This window comes from Protopterus annectens, chromosome 9.part0 (genome assembly GCF_019279795.1).
Source record: "Protopterus annectens isolate FY-2018-M chromosome 9.part0, PAN1.0, whole genome shotgun sequence".
Taxonomy (NCBI): domain Eukaryota; kingdom Metazoa; phylum Chordata; order Ceratodontiformes; family Protopteridae; genus Protopterus; species Protopterus annectens.
This window is the reverse complement of record NC_056743.1, coordinates 815,554,912-815,576,378: the sequence shown is the minus strand read 5'-3', so window position 1 is coordinate 815,576,378 and position 21,467 is coordinate 815,554,912. Positions and strand designations below refer to the sequence as shown.

Below are 21,467 nucleotides of genomic sequence, written 5' to 3'. Positions count from 1 at the left end.
CCCATCCAGCAAGAAAGAAGGCGAGAAGAAGACAACTAACATGGAACGTTATGGTAGGTACATAACTTCTAATTTTTGCCACATATTTTTGTCTGTCCTTGTATAATTTGTGGCTTAATGACAAGTCTACCAAGATGATCTGAGGATTGAAGTCACTAAGTAATGACACACATTTGAGTTAAAGATTTCAAATATTTCATTAAATTCCTGGTAACCTAAATCCTGTTGTTCTAGCACCTTTCTAAGTTTATAATTACAATATTTAATATTTAGGGCCTTTGTCTCCCCCCCCCCCCCCCCCCCATTTTGTCAGGTTTTGTTCAGATTTTTTGCACTAAGAGGTTGAGAGCTGTGCTTAGCATTGCAATCCAAATCATAATGGATGCTGGGTTCATCCCATCCCTAGGATGAGAGACCCAAGGCCCATTTGTTCCCTTTGGCTCATCAGCCCCCATTCCCTTAACTAGAGGTGACAATCGGGAGTGAGAGAGGAGGCCAGTCAGTAGGCCAGAAGAATTGTCTCACTAGTGTAACTTTTCTCCACTAGGTGGCTTGCATACTCAACAGTAACTGCCTGGTTGGTGAGAGACGTGCACGCTTCCACACATGCTTAGCTCCCCAGTCCGTACATTCATCAGTAGGTGATGATGATCTGATGGGACTAGCTACCTCCCTTCCTCATGCTGAGCAAATTGGCATCAGCCATTTACGATGGTGCTGAAAGTTCTAAGCCCGACCAAGAAGGGAATGATGTGGAGCCATGAAACTTGCAAGTTATTCAACATATTCTCCCCAAAATTCAACACTCTTGGCACATCATGTCTGAAGTTTCTCTAAGCCTGACAAAAAAAAACAGTCTGAAGTCTGGTCACGGAAATACTGCTCTGCTGCTGCAATCACCACCAAACCACTTGAAAATTGCCACCCTTTCAAACCCTTTTTAAGGTTTGGAAACAGGAAATACTCACATGGAGCAAGATATGGTGAAGCAGGTTGGATGGTCTTTGCAGTCAAACCCCAGTTTCATCAAAACATCCATCATTTTGCCAGCCTTGTCAACAGGTGTGTATTGTCTTCCAAAAAGAGGATTTCTTTCTTCAGCTTCCCTCTCCTTTTTTCTTTTAATGCCTCCTTTAATCGGTACAGCAAGTTACAGTAGTATTCTGCATTAACTGTTTGGCCCCTTTGAAGATGCTCCATCATTACAACACCTTCCTGATTCCAAAATACTGTGGCCATGACTTTTCCTGATGACTTTTGAGTCTTGAAGTTCTTTGGCCTAGGTGAACCTGAGTGCCGCCATAGCATGGACTGTCGTTTTGTCTCAGGATCTTAGTTGTGTGACCATGTTTCATCAACCGTAACTAATCATTCCAAAAAGTTGGCACCAGCTCAACAAAAATGCAGCAAAATCAACTTGGAAGTGTCCACTTGACATCTTCTCTCATTGGCATTCAAATATTTGGGCACCCACTTGGCTGATGGCTTCTGCATGCCCAACTGCTCATGGATTGTAAGTCCAGTACATTCCCTCGGTATCTGTAGTGTCTCAGTGATTGTTTTAGCCGCTATTCACCTATCTGCCAAAAATCAGGTCGTGGACATGGTCAGCAATTTCAGGAGTTGCCACGGTTTGAGGCCTCCCAGACATTGCTGCATCTTCAGTCTCAAAGTCTGCACACTGAAAGTTTGCACACCACTTCTTCACAGTTGAGTAAGAAGGGCACTTGTCACTCAGTGTTTGCAGTATACATTCATGGATTTCCTTTGAAGTTTCCTTCTGCAGGAATAGGAACTTCATGACAGCTCAGAGTTCTACACTTGAAAATTCCACACTTTTCATTGACATGGTTCAATCAATGACCTGAAACAGTGTCAAAACATAGCTTTACAATTTTGTAATTTGGCACTTTACAGTATGAAATAACTGTTTTCAGCTACAGAGGCACAATAGCACTCAGCACTTAGAAAGTTGGTCGGGCTTAGAACTTTTCAGCATCCCCTTATAAGCCCATCCTCTCTTCTGTGGTCACGCCAACCTTGTGGCCTGAGTCTCATAGGTCATGGACAGAGCTTGATCCCTGTGTGACGCAGGGACAGGCATGCTCCATTTGTTTTGAGAATTCGTTGATGATCTTGATTTACTCAACCCTAAAGTAAGCTTTAAGCTTTTCAGTAATTTAGTCTTATTTTCCTAATGTTGATTTTGTTTCTCCAAACCGCATTGTGTTAAGTTTTATTTGTGAGGTTCTCTGTGACAAAGCAGACTAAAAAGCATATCATAATTTCCAGATACGTACTGCAGATAGCAACAGGGAGAAAGACTAAGAAAAAGGTTCAAGTTATCCATGTACAAACATGGATCTTCATCGTGTTTCACTGTTGCAATCATCACTGTAGGGTTCTTCCTGCCGGCAGGCAGCCCTCGGTCGGCCAGAATCCCAAAGTCTGGGTCCGGCGCCGGCTGTTCAGTCATGCTTCCTGACGTCAGAGCGCCAGGAGAACAAAGTTGCCAGCCGACGCCATGTTCTCCAGTCTTTCTTGCCGTGCGGTGGAAGCAGTTCACAAGTGCCAGTCGGCTGACTCCTGATATTTTTCGTGCTTCATTCCGAAGACTTTCTTCTTCTTCTTCTCAAAGCTAAGTACCCCGTTGGGGAAACTTTTTTCTTGCTCCAGTCCAATGTCAGAAAAAGTTAATTGTATTTCTTGTGGGAAGCAAATACCTCATAAGAATTTCCACTCTTACTGTATTCCTTGTTTAGGCCCTAACCACGACGTAGCTAGTTGTCTGTTTTGTGCTAGATTTAATCAACATACTATTAAGCGGAGATAAGATTTTGCTTTTCAGTACTTTGGCAGACAATTTAATTACAATTTGTCGTCGGACACGCTTCCGACTACTGGAGTTCACAAATGATGCAAGGATAAGGACAGGCCTCCTAGGTCCAAATCAGATGATGGTTTACAAGCAGAGCCAGCTGCAGGTTCGGCTGTCATCAGTGAGGCGCTTTCGCAGCCCCTGTAGTCGGCCATTACAGAACCGCTTGCAAAAACGGACTCCCAAGAGGAGCCAACTAGGCCTTTGAGTACTCCAGGTACAGGACCTTCGGACAGTGCTCCCTCAGATTGGTCCAGAGCCGCTGTGCAGGTACCAGCTTCCGAGGGGGTTTTCAGGCCTACACAGCTTCAGATAAAGGCAAAGACAAAGGCGAAGACTCCTTCTAAATCAAAGACTCAAGCCCAGGCCTCCTCTGATCCGGGACCCAAATCTTAAAAACAAATGCTTAAAATGGCGGAGGACTTACTAACTATGATTAGGGGTTCACATCCCTCTCCAGACAAAAGGCCAAGACAAGAATTGGATTATGAATCCTCTGAACAGGCATCTATTTCTTCAGTGTCTTCCTCTGAACAGGAATACACTTTCCCTCCTTATGAGGAGTCTGATGCTGAGGAATCCATTCCTTCAGCTTCTCCCCCTGAGGATTTCTCTTTTGGGGAAACTTTACATGACATGAGGGAACATTTTCACTGGGAAGGACAGGAGTACTCTGAATCTAAGAGAAGGCTTAGGGATTTCCTTCTTCTTCCCCAACACAGACCCCTGGCTGTTCCTCCCATTTTGGATATTGTGGATGATGTCTTTTCTGAGGCTAATTTAACTCTTGATTCCTTTCCTCCAGCCCCTGCAAAGCCTGACAGATATTACAGGGTCCCTGACTCCCACCAGTTTCTTTATAAAAATCCTACTGCTGATCCAAAAACCATTTCTCAGGATCCTAAGGGTGTTAAGGCCGCCTCTGCTAAGAGCCCTATTCTGTCAGATAAGGATTCTAGATCTTTGGAGAGATGGGGCAAAAAAGTGTACACTTCTGCTACTCTATCCATTAGGGCTTTAAATTGTCAATTTCATATGCTAAAATATCAGCAATTTCTTCTGTCTGTTATGAAACAAAAGATGGGTACCATTTCTGCATGTGCAGATAATAAGGAATTACACGATTTGATGCACGGTACTGAGCAGGTGGGGAAGCATGGCTTACACTGTGGTTTTGATGCCTTGGAGGCTTCATGCAGGGTGGCTGCCACTGGCACAGTCATTAGAAGGCATGCTTGGTTAAAGGAACAAAACTTGCCTGATCAAGTGAAAGCAAAGTTACTGGATGCTCCTGTTCAGCATAATGTTTTGTTTGGGTCTAAGGCTGAAGAGGTGATAAAGAAAATGGAGGATAAGGCAAAATCCATGCAAACGGTTAAGGAGTTCTTAAAAGTTCAGCCCCCAAGATTTATCAGAAATTGGCCAAATAAAAATTGGTCCTTTCCCAGCTCGGACAGGCCTCAGAGGGGTAGATATAGGCGCACCAGAGGGAGGGCCCAAGCACACACCTCTTACAGACCTAGACAGCGGAGTGCTTCCACCCCCAGGGGTGGAGAGGACAGACCTCAGTCTTATAGGAAACAGACTCAATGACTCCCCCTGCATGGCTCCAGGAACACCTCTCCTGGAAGCCCCTCTAGGAGGAAAACACTCTCTTTTTCACCAAAATTGGACTTACATAACCCAAGACAAGTGGGTTCTGGATGTAGTTTCAAGAAGTTACAAATTCCACTTTCATAACTTGCCCAGACCAAACGGATGGCCAGACCTGCCAAAACACCAGTGGGCAGAGGCATTAAACCAGGTGGGATCCCTCATGGCTATGAGGGCCATAGAACTGGTTCCACAATCGGAGACGGGACAAGGCTTTTACTCAAGGCTCTTTCTAGTTCCCAGAAAACAAAATTTCTGGAGACCCATCCTGGATCTGTCAGTCTTAAATACTTTCCTGGAAATACCAAAGTTCAAGATGCTTACTCTGCAGCAGCTCCTGCCAATGTTGAGCAAAAATGCATGGATGGTGACACTGGATTTAAAGAAGGCTTACCTACACATCTCTATCAGACAGGAGTGCAGAAAATACCTCAGGTTCAAGGCCGGCTCGAAACATTACCAATTCTCTGCGCTGCCCTTTGGCTTGTCTACTATGCCCAGGGTCTTCACCAAGTGCCTGGCACCAGTAGTAGCTTACTGCAGACTTAAGGGAATTCAAATTTACCCTTATCTAGACGACTGTGTTATTCAAGCAGACAGCAAGGATGTCTTACTCCAGCACCTGGAACTTGTTCAAAATCTACTCAAGTACCTAGGATTCACTGTGAACATAAAAAAGTCAAATTTGACACCCACACAACAGATAACTTTTCTGGGTGCTCTTCTAAACACAACAACCCAGATGGCATTCCTGACATCCGAAAAACAACTTCAGCTGGCTTCAACTTTCAAAACCCTGGCGTTAATGTCTCAGCTAACTGCAAGGAAATTCCTGCAGGCTTTGGGTTACATGGCCTCCTGCATCCTTCTCATACCATATGCAAGACTGCATATGAGAAAAATACAGTGGCACCTAAAAAGCATATGGTCCCAGCATTGTCACAGTCTAGACACATAGATTGCTGTCTTGCCTTGCCTGCAAAAGGAATTCCACTGGTGGACCATGGCATGTCTTCAAAACAAAGGGAAAGCCTTCAGTTTTCCTCCAGCCAACCAAGTGTTAACCACGGACGCCTCGGATTACGCATGGGGAGCCCACTTGCAGGGGAAAGGCCTGCAAGGTTTTTGGACAGAGGATCAGAAGCGCCTACATATCAATTTAAAAGAGATGTTAGCTGTATAGAATGCCCTCTTGGCTTTCAGGGGTCTTCTACAGCCAGGGCAACTACTGATACAGAGAGACAACACCACAGTTATGTGGTACATAAACAAGCAAGGGGGTACACACTCCTACCCCCTTTACAGACTAGCCATGACTCTATGGAACACAGCTCTAGCTTGCAAAGTGGATCTACAAGCTCAGTTCCTGCCAGGGAAACAAAATATTCTGGCAGACAGCCTGAGCAGGAACCTGTCAGACCCACATAAGTGGATGCTAGACACCCAAATATTCAAGATGATTACAGCAGCCTGGGACTGCCCAGACATAGATCTATTTGCATTCCCCCCTCAACTACCAGTTACAGATTTTTTGCACAAGGACATATCACAAACTAGCATGGAAAGTGGATGCTCTCTCATTCATTTGGAGGAACCTCTCGGGGTATGCCTTTCCTCCTCTACCTCTTCTTTCACGGGTGTTAATAAAGATAAAGCAGGACAAACCCAAGATGATTTTAATGGCCCCAAATTGGCCTCGTCAATTTTGGTACTCAACACTGATGAATCTATCCCAGGAGCCTCCTTGGATTCTACCTCAGATTCCAAATCGTTTGTCCCAACACCAGGGCCAGGTTCTACACTCTCATATCAAAACCCTCAGCCGGGCAGCCTGGTGTATTCAGGGTCTATGATTAATCCTACCCTTCCCAAACAGGTCATGGATGTCATCTTAGAAGCCAGACGGCCTAGCACTAGAAAATCTTATGAAGGTAAATGGAAGAGATTTTGCACCTGGATGCATGCTCAGGATTCGGATCCTCTCATTCATAACATTCCATTGATTTTACATTACTTGACAGATATGTTACTTAAGGGTTTATCCTTTTCCTCCATAAAAATACATGCCTCAGCTATCTCTGCACATTACAATACAGATCCTCCAATCTTTTCACATCCACTTCTGAAGCAATATCTCAGAGGGGCAAAGAATTTAAGGCCCCCTAGGACACCACCCATAACTGCCTGGGACCTCAACTATGTTCTGGAAAAACTTACTCTGCCTCCTTTTGAGCCTGCTGCCACATCTGATATTAAGTATTTATCATGGAAGACAGCTATCCTACTGGCTTTGACTTCAGCCAGGAGAGTCTCGGAGTTACAAGCGCTCATGGCTGTGGAACCTTATATTATTTTTCATCAAGACAGGGTGTCTTTAAGGACTAATCCTACTTTCATGCCAAAAGTGGTTTCTAAAGTGGCTTTAAACCAAGCTATTCATCTGCCAACCTTTTTCACTAATCCACAAAATAAGGGGGAGAGGATCTTGCATTCCTTGGACGTGCACAGGCCGCTTCGTTTTTACCTGGACAGAACCAAGGATATCAGGAAAACAGAACAACTGTTTGTTTCTTATGCAGCAAATTCCCTAGGCAAAACTATTTCAAAACAGACCATTTCTAAATGGATTGCTCATGGAAACAGATTTCGTTACTCTCATCATGGAAAGCAAACCCCAGGAAAAATTAGGACTCTGCCAGAGCTGCTGCTACTTCAGCTGCCTTTCTCAGGGGAGTACCTACCAAAGATATTTTGGAACCTGCAACTTGGGAGTTCAGTGCATACTTTCTCTAAGTACTATAATCTCCCTCTTTATTCTAAGCCTAGGGCAGGCCTTGCTTCTGCAGTCTTGCAGGGCCTTCTAGGCGCCCCTTCTACTCTATAACCACCACCCTTTATCTCAGCTTTGGGATTCAACCCTACAGTGATGACTGCAACAGTGAAACACGATGAACATAGTACAGTTGTGTACACTTACCATAAATGTAGATGTTCGAGTGTCTTCACTGTTGCAGTCTGGTTTACCCACCCTCCTGTCCCCTCTTATACTTTTATTAGTGTGGTTTCCTACTTCACCCTTCTTCTGAGGTGTATTTGCTACTGGGTATGGGGTTTGTTGTATGTTACATTTTTGTTTTACTATTAGCCTTCACTTTTAGGCACCTGACATCTGGGGCAAGAAAAACTGGAGAACATGGCGTCGGCTGGCAGCTTTGTACTCCTGGTGCTCTGACGTCAGGGAGCATGACTGAACAACCGACGCCGGATCCAGACTTTGGGATTCTGGCCGACCGAGGGCTGCCTGCCAGCAGGAAGACCCCTACAGTAATGACTGCAACAGTGAAGACACTCTAACATCTACATTTATGGTAAGTGTACACAACTGTACTTTCTGGCTGATATTTATCTTAGACAAATGGTAAAAACCTGTTGGTGTAATCTGTGGTGTTGAGAAATAGCAGAGTAGAGAATCATGATGGATGAAATGAGTATGATCACAGGATGAGACAATGAGCAAGCTATCACTGCATAAAGGATGTTGCAGACTGCTCTTCCTGCTAATATAATTGTTAAAAAGGATCTGATTCTGTATGTCATATTGTTTAGCAGTTCAGATATAATATTTTTGAAGCCAGCACTTGTTGAAGTGTAACGCATGATAAGAGGACATTTACTGAAACTATAATTGTCTTTAATATATTAATTTTTCTTAAAACAAAGTATTCATTTTTTCTAGCAGAGTGCATATGTACATGTATAGTATGTGCATACATACTGATTTCATTTTCTTTTTTTAGATATTCACACAGAAGCAGTACAGGCAGCTTTGGCATTGCACAGAGAGCAGAAGATGGCACTCCCAATGCCAACGAAAAGACGATCTACGTTTATTCAGTCTCCAGTTGATCCTTGCACTCCTCCAGGTCAGGTCCAGGATGCCCTGCAAGGGCAAATTTTGCTTTATCCCCCACTTTTTTTTTTTTTTCTAGCTTAACGAATTTTGTGATTATTTTAGAACAATGTTAGTGTGCTGTGTTGAAGAGCTTGTTATGTAACCAAAGTATACTCTGTGTGTAATAGTACATTCTTAGGGCTAGAATAAAGTTATCCCTCTAGTGGTCTGAATTTAGAGCTTGTAGTTTCTTGTCATAAGCAGGTTAGATTACTTGGCTCAGCAGTAATTCTGAGTTATTCCTAAATATTAATGTGGAGTATGTTTTATAAGTTATTTCATGTTATTTTTTGTGAACCAAATCATCATCATTTCAGAGTTGATGTTTCCTCTGCAAGGAAAATGTGGTTATTTCTTGGTTGGCATATTTGATAACATTTTTCTTAACCAGAATAACTGACCATTTGGACAAAAAGGGGTTTCACTGGGCAACTGCAGTGTATTTCACTTATGGATGCCCTTGTAAGTTGTAATGGCTGTAATTTCTGGATTTTCACGTTTTGATGTCCTTGGAAGTTGTAATTTCTGCATTTTCAATGGCCTTGGAAGTTGTATTGGCTGTAATTTCTTTTGCTCGGCTTTGGTGGTGGGGCAGTGTTTAACACTGCTCTTCTGGTATCCTTCTCTCACCAGTATTTTCTTCAAAGTGCCAAGTTCCTGCAAGCATGTCCTGTAGTTATGAGTTTACTCACAACTGTGTTTCAGCAAACCACTCAAAACACATTGTAAGCAATGTTGCACATAATAACACACTGCCAACAGTAGTTCATGTTGCATAGTAAATTAAAACTCAGCACTATAACCATTGCACACAGTCTTGTTTTCAAGTAACTGTCAGCAGTAGATTAACAAACAGAAGATGTATTAGTAGATACTTTAAATTCAGACTATCAAGAATCAGCACTGAGGATGTGGTATCCCGAGACTTGGTAGTCATGTCATTTATAAACAGAAATGCACATCTCCCAGCCTGTACTCACTACACCTCTAAACTGAATGGTGCACTGAAAATAGTGCAGGCTGGGACATGTGTTGTGCTGCTGAAAAAGTGAACTAAAGTGAAGTCAGCATAGACCATGAAAGTAGGAAAAGGGAGGCAAAGCAGACAGACGCTCTTTATATATATATATATATATATATATATATATATATATATATATATATATATATATATATATTGCATGGGCAGCAAATATGGAATACTACATCATAAGCAGGGAAACAGTATAATGTCCACCACAAACGTGACAAATGTCAAGCAAACACTACTCAAAATGAAGAACAATAAACCAATAAAAGGCACTGTTGTATAGGAAGGAAAACTTTAATAATGATAAAAAGACTACAAGACTTGGTGTTTTCTCCCCTTCAATCTCTGGGGCATCATTAGGGTTACCACCTGTCCCACTTTGCTTGGGACATTCCCTCTTTGGGCAGTTGTGTCCTTCAAAAATATTGTAAGAATGGCAACTGTCCTGAAATATTAGGGCAAAATTATTTCCTATATTTTATGTAATAGTTGCATAAAACAGTTATTCTGTATCTGAAACACCTAATTGTTATAAGAAACAGAATAAGCAACTAAAATGCTACAAGAATAAGCTTTTACTTAGGAAAAAATGTGAAGTTCTGTCCCTTGTACTGGCCGTGGGTATGTTTTGGCCTGCAAAATCTGATGTTTGTACCACAATTGTCCCACTTTGGCCATCTGAAAAGGTAGCAACCCTATGCATCATCAGAGTAAATAAAATAATCACATGCATTGCCATTTCCACAATAAACTAATTCAGCAACAGCCAACTACAATACTTGACTAATTTACATAGTTAATCAGTAAAATGGATCTTAAAATACTAACACAAAGCCTTTTTTGAATGTAACTGCATCAATACAAATAAATAGTTAAAAACAATAAATGTACATTTTTTGTTAGCAATAAATGTTAAATTACATAAAAACTTTAATCAAATTGTTGACTTGCTAAAGATATTTTAGTCTTGCTTATAGTTTTAATATATCCATAAGTGAACAATGGTCATTAATTCCTGGCTTTTCCATGGCATTCAGCCTCAACTGCTGCAGTGTTTCCATGTTTTCTAGTAAACTGTCACTGTCACCACCCCTGTTTTTGTGTTCACTTTTGTCAATAAAGAAAAAAAAGCTTTTAATGTTGTTTCATCCCTTAATGTGTCTTTATAAAACATTGCTAACTTTTGTTTAAAAGGAGTGCTTGTCTGAAGCCCCACAGGCTGTTTATAGTAGGGGTTACAACTTAAAGGGTTTGATGGAGCACACTAAGTCAACTACTGTGAGGGGATTTACAACTCACAAATGTGGGACATGTAAATTTATTAATGCCGGTCCTTATGTTACAGTAAAAGGATGACTACTATCAGGTGCCTAGGGCATTGCAACTGCAATGTAAAAATTATTGTATATCTTGTTGCATGCATGACATGTTAAGTGTATTATGTTGGGAAAACTGTAAAAAGATTGGATTGGAGAACATGTTAGAGATGTCAAAAACAAAAAAGTTAACAAGGCTTTATATAGACACTCTAAGGGATGCAACAACTTTAAAAGGTTTTTGTTCTTTGTTATTGACAAAATTAAACACAAAGACAAGGGTGGTGACAGTGAGAGTTTACTAGAATACAGGGAAACGCTCTGGCAGTTGAGGCCGAATGTCATGGAAAACCCAGGAGTTTTAATGACCACTGTTCACTTATGGGTATATTATGGGTATATATGGGTATATTTGCTTATTTATACTATTTGCTGCATTTTTTTATTGCCTGCCCGCCTACTTTAATACTGTGTTTATATACTGTTGTACTGCAGTTGTTTGCCTTACTGTGCCTTTTAAATTGTATTTTATTGCTGTTTTCACTATTTACAAAGCTCTATTTGCTATTTCACTGTTAAAGTATTTGCTGATATTTTTCACTGTTGTAAAGCAATCTGTTCTGCTTGTTCACTGGACTATATGAAGAGAAACATGAGTCTGAGTATGTATCCCAGGCAGTTTATGTCCCTAGCTTTGAGCAGCATACTACCCGCACCTAGGATGATGCCACAGTGTAAACAAAAAATGATTGATTTCAATAACTTTCTTAGTTTTTGGTGTCATTCAAAGTTAATCCAGTTCCTGTCAGCCTGGGAAGCCATGGTCGACAAATCTTGTTGCTTTGCCAGAGACTGTTTGCACCTGGCACCTCTAGGCTTTTGGCTGCTGGCAAAAGCTCTTGCCTCCCCCATAGTGCCGTTTTTAGGTAAGGTCTCAAACAAACTTACCGACATGAAATTTGTCAGTCATTGCAAAATAAGGGTCATGCCGCTAAATGCTAGAAGCTGAAACCAAAAACTGAACACCCTGAAAGCACTTCTATCACTGGAAGATGTAGTTGTTTGTGCAGTTACAGAAACCTGGTTGAAGGCCTTAGAGTACCCTGGCCTTGCAAGGCTACAAGTGCCTTCCACACCTACAAACTGCAAAATGAACGTGTGAGAACTAAAGGAGGTGGTGTTTGTATCTATATTAGAGATAAATTCACCCCCCGTCTAGTTAGACTGGACAAATCCTTGGAGTTACTCCAAGTTCAGGTTACTGTAGGTAAGACCACCCATTCAATTTATAGCCAGTTATAGATTCCCCTTCATGGGTAATGATGCACATAAAGCCTACTTGACCAAACTGGAGACAATCCAGATATTACCAAACACTCTAACCATCAACTGGGAAACCTATGCTAGCCCTAGCCTGCTAGAGCAAATGTTCCTTGACTTTAACTCAAATGCCCTGGAACAAATTGCTCATACCCTGACAAGAGAAGTAAACATACTAGATCTGGTCCTCACTAACATGTCAAACAGATGCACTATCACAACTGTCGGACCCCTCATTAGTTAAATCTGACCACATATGAGTCACCTTTGAGCTGACACTAACACCTGAACTCACAAAGGGCCAAATCAGACTGAAAAAACTTCACCAAAGCAAACAATGCCCTTCTAAGTGCATTCCAAGTCCCTCCCAAAGCTGGAAGTTGTAGCTACACCAAAGCTTGCACTAAAACCCTGTGCAATCACTTTCATAAGTGTATAGACTCAGCTGTACCAGAAAGAATCAAATCCAGAACCCCAAGTAAAAACAAGCCGCCATGGTGGACCTCCAGCATCAACAAACTTTACAATAACTGCAAAAAGTTGCTGTTTAGGAAAACAAAGGTGAGACCTCGACAATGGAAAAGCACTCTCCTCAGCCTCAACAGTCAAATAAAACAACTTGTCAAATCCTCTAAGGGCTTTTTTGAGAAGAATTTAGCAGGCAGAGCCAAGGATAACTTTAATGCCTTTTACAGCTATGTATGTACCCTAAAAGATAGGACCCAAGCATGTGCAGAACTAGTGACCAACTGTTTCACACCCACTTGATCCCACAGAGATGGCAGACCTGCTAGCGGGGATAGGTTTTGCAAATATTTCACTCCCTTATCCCTTCCAGACTTATTCACAATCCCAACCCTCCAAAGCAAAAAACACAGCTTCTTTGGGATCAGGCAGCATCACAGGCTGTCTTTCAAACAGGCTAAAGCATGAACTAGCATCACCATTAAGTACCCTTTTCAGTCATAGTCTGACCACAGGCTTTGTTCCTGCTGAATGGAGAACAGCAGCAGTTATTCCTCCCCCACAAAGGTGACCTGTCAACAGTCCCAGGGAATTACAGATCCATTAGCCTGAGCAGCCTCATCTGTAAAGCCATGGAACGTATCATTATGGACCTGGATCCTACCCAGTTTGGCTTCATCAGGGCCAGATCATGCCTGTTAAATCTGGTGGATTTTTTCCAAAATATGATAAGGGCCATTGCCGAGGGCAAGTCTGTGCACACAGCATACCTCGACTTAGCAAAGGCTTTTGACACAATACCACACTCTGGCATTACCAATAAACTTAGCAAACTGAATGTAAACCCCTTTGTTGTAAGATGGGTTGCCAGCTGGCTCACAAACCGGAAACACACTTTCAAAGTGGATGACTCCACATCAAACAGCAGACCTGTTACCAGTTGGGTGTCACAGGGGTCAGTGCTGTGCTCCCTGCTGTTTGGTGTATACTCCTCAGAAGTTCAGGTCAAAACTAAAGGGTTGTGGCTGACTAAGTCTGTAGATGACTTCAAACTAGGTGCAATCATTTAATCCCCAAATTATGTCATTATACTCCAGGAGGGTCTCACACAGACCAACTACTGGTGTCTTAGTCACAGTCCCAAAATGAATGCAGAGAGATGCATCATCATTCCCTTCAGCACTAACAGTATCTCTTCACACTGTCATATCAACAACAATGCCCTAAGTACCCACAAAGTGGTAAGAGACCTGGGATCACAAGTTGGCTGTGACCTTAACTTTGACCACCATGTGTCTACTGTAGTAAGGAAGGCTTTCTACATTGCACACTTGATTAGTTAAGGCATCGACTTGAGAGCAAAAGAGCTTATAACCCCACTGTACTCTGCACTAATCTGCCCCATAATTGAGTAATTGAGTATAACCCCCTAGTCGGCATGTACCGTACAAAGCACTTGCAGCAGTTGGAGAGACCTCATAGGTTTTTACCAAAGAAGATCAAGGGACTTCAGCACATGCCTTATGCAGACTGACTAAAGTCCCTTTCACTATACTCTGTATCGTATAGATGATTTAGGGGAGACATATGCCTCGTTACAGAGCAATCTCAGTCCCAAACCTAATGAACTTGCTGCATATTCAGAAGTCAAACAGGACTAGGGCTACCTGTTTCAAGGACCTAAATATGGCCTGTGGCTTAAATAGGACATGCTGGAGGGACAGATTTATCTCCCAGTGACTGCCACGTGATTGGAATAGGCTACCTATTCATGTGAATCAGAGCACCTCTGTGACACTGTTCAAGAGGAACCTGGAGAAGTGGATGGGGCACCATAAATCTTTACCGGGGATAGAGCCCACAGGCCTCCTGGACATAGGCAGCCATTACTAAATGCAATCTTGGGTATTAACTAACATTATTAAGGTCCAACAAAGTTGCCAAAGTCCAAAAAGGTCACTAATCCAGAAAATGGACCCACACGGCACATAATATTGGTCGCTAAATTGTATTAAAGGTGATTTTACTGGTTCTACTATCCATGAGCTTAATTGTGTGCAGTGTGGGTCCATTTTCTGGATTATTAGTAACATTTTTAAGGTATTACATTGAGATGAAACGGCTAGGCTTGAAATGACCTCCGGTTTGGTAGCCTAGTAATCTTCTATGATCATATGTAAGCTACGACCAAGATTAATTTAAACATCTTTAATAAGTCATATGGTAAAACAAGTCCTGCTGACTGTAAAGCTGTGCTCGACCACAAACCATGTAGTATGAACAAAAATGCAGAACACAGCACTACAGCAGACCAATAAAAAGCAGATGGCAAAGTGCAGTGTAAAATTCAAATAGACTTTTATTCAAACACAGGTGAGTGCTTTCGCGATGAAATCACTTCTTCATACCATACAAAAAATCAGCAGCATCTCAAATATTTAAAATGCAATCATTTAAATATCTACCAGTAAAAAACATTCAAGTACAATAGCCATCAAAATTTAAAGGTACAGCTTTTTTTAAGACAGAAATCATAAAAGGGTATTGCCATAAAAACACACATAGCAGTATACTTATTTAAGAAGCTTTCTTTCTTTCAGAACTGGCTTAAGAGGTACTGATTCATTCAAACCTCTATGTGCTGATAGTTTAAGAATCCATCTTAATTTTTTCCCTTCTGTGACATTAGTTATATCACCCAACCTAAAACTTTCATAAATTACTTTTACTGCCATAAACTTAAACCAATGGTTAGTGCCTTTCTGTAGTATATGTTTAGCGAAGGCACTATAACTATGGTCCTTATTGGCACAATAATAATGGTCTCTAATTTATTCCTAAAGTCGCCTATTAGTTTTTCCTATATAAAATTTTGAAGAAGTCACACACTGTGCTAAATAAACTAAGTTTTTAGTGTCACAATTAGCTTTAACTTTAAAGACATAATAATTACTATTGTCTGGTTGTATAAATGTTTTGGACACATCAGTGTATTTACAAAAAGTACATTTACCACAGATAGAGGTACCAAAACTAGTTCTTCTAATAGTAGGTTGCTGTAGTTTATTTGTATTAGGGAAACAAAGCTGTCTTTTCAACAGTTTTGTATTTTTATAAACAAAATTTGGGGCTACACTAACAAACTCACATAGAATAGGGTCAAAAGATAAAATATGCCAATTTTTTGTAATAATATTTTGTATATCTATGCTGTCAGTACCAAAAGCCATACGATAAGCTACATTGCTATAACTATTATTATGGGCAGTCTTTCTTATGTTTTCTTTACGTGAAAAAAAAAACTGGCGTCCACTACTTTGTCTACCTTGACCCTTTCACATGCTTTACTAACTTCAAAAGGTTTATAACCACTTTCTATAAATTCCATACTAGTGGAACACATAGTTGTTTCAAACTCTTGTTCCTGGTCATAGAGCCTAGAAACTCTTAAAAGTTGACATCTTAACACATTTTCAAAAATATGTGGTGGATGCATACTATTACGTTCAAGATAACTGTGTATAACATGGTTTTGTATATCTCTTAGTGTGCAGCTTTCCATCTTTGCCCCTATACATGGTAACATCAAGGAAATCTGTGTAAGTGCAAGAATATTTCATATTAAACTTAAGGAAGGGTGTACTTGAATTTATAACACTTAGAAAATTATTTAAACTTTCAAGGTCTCCTTTCCAAAAATATATACAAGTCATCAACAAAACGCCAATAGAATTTTACATGCACATTAAATTGTTCAACATTTAAGATGTTTACATTTTCCCAGTATGCCATGACCATATTGGCGTGGTTATTAGCACAAGACGTGCCCGTAGCTATGCCAGAGGTCTGCAAAACATGGCACACTCATACAATACGCAGATGACTCAACCATCTGCTCAGCCCAGTCCCTACCCAAACTGCAAAAAGTCACACAGGAAGCCTTTTCCTCTGTTGAAACTTGGTTATCCGATGCCTAATTAATACTCAACCCAAACAAAACTAAACTACTCATCTTCCAACCTACCAAACATGCTCAAAACAACTCTCACTTTAACATCACAGCAAAAGACAACACCACTATATACCCAACTGAACACACCAAATTGCTAGGAGTGGAAATAGACAGTAAACTAAAATTTGACATTCACATATCCATGACCATAAAAAAGTCCACAAAAAACTAGGAGCGTTATACAGAAATAAGCAACTTCTCACCAAAGCAGCAAAGATTTCAATAGCAAATTCCCACCTTATCTCCACCCTACTTTATGCCTGTCCAATATATACCAACGTAAGGCAATGCGATCTAAACAAGCTAGAGACCTGCTACAACAAAATCGCCAAATTCACCACAGGGGTATCCTACCATAGTTACCACTGTCTCTCACATGCTGAACTGGGCTGGCTTGAACTCCCTCACCGCCTTCAATGGTATCAACTCTCACTCACCCACAAACTAGTAAACCATCCACTAAATGTCCCATCCCTCCAGAATCTACTCCAACCCTATCGCACCACCAGACCGCCAAGATCCAGCAACAAAAATCACTTGCAGATCACTAAAGCCAATAACTCTGCTGGTGAAGCAACATTCTCTTGTGGCATAGCCAAATTATGGAACTCCCTCCCACCCACAATTACCTCCATACCATCAATACACCCACTTCAAAACTTTACTAAAAGCTCACATGAAAACATGCTGGCTATGCCCTTGCAACTCCCACTCTAATATCACCCACCCCATCCAATCACTACCTTTCTTTCCTCTCCACTAACTACCTTGATTATAGTGACCTCAGATGCTCATAAGCCTAGTACTTATTATACAGCGGGAACTTCTTATTGTAACATTTGTTAATGTCTGTTATGTACTTCACAGATAAAGATTCTAGTTGTCTACTGATGTACTATGCTCTTCATCTGTAAATATGTTGTAAGTAATTGCTATGTAAATTGTTAATCGCTATGTAATCCAATGTAACTACTGTCTGTTTATTTTAACTGTGGAGCTTTTCTCCCCGGGCCTCCACTGAAAATGGACCTACGTCCAGTTGGACACTCCTGGTCAACAAATATAAATAAATAAATAAAGTAGTAATATTGCTTCTCAAATAGAAAAACATTATATTCTAGTACCAGCTCTATTTTTTTTTTATTTTTTCATCAGTGCGAGAGGCTTCTTCTTTAAGAAATTTTTTTTTACATAGGAAAGACCTATTTGGTTAGGTATGACCATAAACAGACACGTAACATCTATAGTTACCATAATCTCTGTACCAGTTTTGGCATAACTCTCAAGAAAAGAGTAAAAATCACTTAAGAAATGTTCTATATCATGCAAAACAATAGCATACTTGTTTAAAATGGGTCTTAAATGTCTTGCTGCATATAAAGGAGCCTGTTCAGTTAGCCGTCCACCTCCAGCTACTATGGATCTAAAAGCTGGAGTTACAAGATTTTTATGTATGCTCGGTAAACCATTCAATGTAGGTACAACAGGATGCTCTACTGTAAGATACTGGAACAGTTCTTTAGAAATAACTGTTTTTTTCAAAGCAGTTACAAGAGACATAGTGAACCTTTCAATTAACTTTTGTACAGAATAAAGTTCTATGCTGGTATATGCATTATCTCTAAGCATGGTATTCATAGTAGTAACATAATACTCTTTAACACAGCAAAGGAATTGCCTTTATCGGCTGGTTGTATTACAGTGTCACTATATCTCTGTAAATTTTCAAGTGCTTTTCTCTCATTTTTATTTAAGTTCTAAAACTTATTTTGTTTATACTCACTATTGGTTTCAAAAAGATTATAAATCTGTTGTTCACATACATTTGAAAAAAACTTCCATAGTGGAAGACAATGTTGGACAGAAAGCATTTGGCTTTTTATAGTTACATACACTTTCATGTGACACAGAAAAAACAAACTACTCTTTAAGAGCTATTTTTCGTACAAACAATTTCAGCTCTATAATAGTGTCAGCTAGAGCAGCCCTTTGAGAAGGAATAAAAGAAAAAACTTTTTTTAAATAAAGAAAGTTCGACTTCTGTTAACTGTCTCTGCGGTAAGTTCCATACTAGTTGTTTGTTATATTCCACATTCTCTTGAGAGTCTGTGCTTCTCGATCCTGAAAAGAGTTCTTTCTCTTGAATTTCTTTCCTTGGATGTTCACATCTTGTCTTCCTTTCGTTGGAATTTGCAGGGTAAAGGGAGACCCAAAAAAACAGTCTCACCAGAAATATTCAGTGTTTTAGGCCACACTACCTGTTCTGGCGAAAGAGCATTTTTTCTAAGTTGCTGCTCAGTTGGGGGAGGGACCACCAAAGGTGTGCTGTATGTGGAGGTATTAGCATTAGGTGAAGAAACAGCACATTCCTGCACCACTGTTGAAGTATTAACAGAACCATTATTTTGAGTAATAGAAGAAACTTCCTCTGAGTTAGTAGCCTTAGAAATTCTAGGTTGTACTGGCTCTTTACGCTGCTCTCTCGGCCAAGCAAACACATTTTGTTGTTGGAAATCAACAATGTCTCTCTGAAGTTTTTTTTTTTTTTGAGCTAATAACTTAGTTTCATATAGGTGTAATTGTTCAATTAACGCACTCATGCGAAGATCAACTTATGCATCAATATTAAGACTATACAGTTCTTTTTGTAATTTGTTGGTATCTTCACAAATTTGTTGCTCTACAGGCACAAAAAAGTCAATGAGCAACTTAATATAAGAAAAAACTTGTCTCTAAATTAATTCTTTACTATTTTGCTAAACGTTCCGGGTAAGTTGTTCCATATGAGGGCATATTCAACACCCTTAGCCCTCTAGGAACAACTTTCAAGCGCACAGCAGGCTTCAAAATGCAGTCTCTGACATTGAAGTCTCTAACTTATGTAGCTGATGTTCCAAGTGTTTAAACAAGTCTTCATACGTGCACTTTCATTATGCTCAGTTATTAAACTGCGCGCAGAACAGGGCCGGCCTTAGCTGAAATGGCGCCCTAGGCGAAGTACTGCTCTGGCGCCCCTTAAGTGCAAATGCCCTGGAACAGCTAGTCAGCACACCAAAGAGGGGCTCAAATATTCTAGACATAATGCTCACAAACATGGGGGAGCACGTATTTTATATAGGTATTATAGCCAAACTCAGTCAATTGGGAATAAACCCTTATGTCACTGATGGGTAGCCAAATGGCTCACCAACAGGACACATACTGTCAAAGTGGGTGAATTCACATCTAGCAAAAGTGTCGTACCACAGGGTTCCGTGCTGGGCCTTTTACTGTTCAGAATTTATTTCTCAGAAGTCTAGGCAAACATGGATGGCCTGTATCTGACCAAGTTCACCGATGACTGCAAATTGGGTGCAATCACGGAGTCCCCCAGTGGTACTACAAAAAGGATTAACACAGACTAATGATTGGTGCCAAAGCCACGGACTGAAGCTAAATGCAAAAAAATGTGTAATTATTCCCTTTGGGAAAGCCAGCATCCCTGCTATTTACAATACAGACATCCCCCCCCCAGAGTAGAGTACAAGACCCGGGTACTCAGGCTGATAATCTGAACTTCGACCACCATGTTACCTACAGTGGTGAGGCTTTCCTATGTGACACATTTCATAAGTAAAAGCTCGGCATCTAGATGCAAGGACATTATAATTCCATTATACTCATCCCTCAGACCATTACAGTACAATGCAGCCTTTTGCATGTACCTCACCATACAGATGCAAAACCATGTCGTAAGTGGAAAGACTGAAAGCCCTATCACTGGATTCTGTCTCCTACAGGCTACTAAATGGTGATCTGTGTCTTGCTTACAGGGTAGTCTCTGACCTGACCCTGATGGAAATTTTACACATTCACAAATCAAGCCACATGAGGGTCACTTGCTCTGGGAATATTAACCTAGGCACGTATATGAACAAATTATGCTGGAGAGAGATACCTCCCCCTGAAACTACCCATTCTCTGGAACAAGCTTTCCATTCATGTGAAACAAAGCCCCTCTCTGACCCTCTTCAAGCACAACTTAGATCAATGGATGGGTAATCTCAAGTTCACTCCTGGGGTCATGTCCATTTTTTCATGGACATAGGCAGGCATTAGGCTCATACCTCCATGAACTTCACTCACCTATGTATTGCTAATTGGGTTAACTTGGGATAAACATGCCTACGCTTGTAAAGGTTCTTGGGTCATTAGCCTAGTAACCACCTATGAAACTATGACACAAAGATAGCACGGTTAATGGCTTGCCATAAATGAGAAGGCTCTTCCCATATGATAAATTACAGCAGTATACCAGCATTAATTTAGGACAGAAGAAAAGCAAACATTAGATGTTAAGTTGTCAATCTCGCCTTCATTCTTGCTGGATGGGTTCGGAGCCGATCCTCGGCTCCGACTCGGCACTTGCTTTAGCTTGAGAACTCCTTTTACCAGCTCGAGGCAACCCTATATCCCATGATGCAAGGCGGAACTACCTTAGATCTCATTTGCCGCTTAGCGAAAGAGGTCTCCTTTGCCAGCTGAGGTAAGTTAATATTGTCTAAAAGCTTAGTTAGGGATTTATTTCCCCCTTTTTACCAACTTTTCATAGTGTGTAGTCTTTCTACATCCCACCCTATTTCCCTTATAGTTAAAAACTTTTAAATTCTTTTCATAGTTGTAAAACACTTTTAAGTTAGGCCTAGACCCCATTGGTTAATCCCTACCTGTGTGTCTGTGTGTTTGGGGATTAATTGTGTGTTTGTTGGGGTGTGTGTGACTTCTTCCTTTAGGACTATGTCAAAGGAAGGCAAGGTCTCAGGCTTCAAGAAGTGTGACTCGTGCTGTCAGAAAATGTCTCT

At 40.8% G+C, this 21,467-nt stretch overlaps 1 protein-coding gene across 3 annotated transcripts in view; it reads left to right on the top strand.

Moving 5' to 3' along the window:
- Positions 1-21,467, top strand: part of DIP2B (disco interacting protein 2 homolog B) — a 2,678,679-nt gene that overhangs the window by 1,191,653 nt on the left and 1,465,559 nt on the right. For all 3 annotated transcript variants that reach the window (XM_044083475.1, XM_044083472.1, XM_044083474.1), the window contains exon 4: positions 8,329-8,454. In XM_044083475.1, the coding sequence (XP_043939410.1) occupies positions 8,329-8,454 (126 nt within the window). The remainder of the gene's footprint in view (positions 1-8,328; positions 8,455-21,467) is intronic.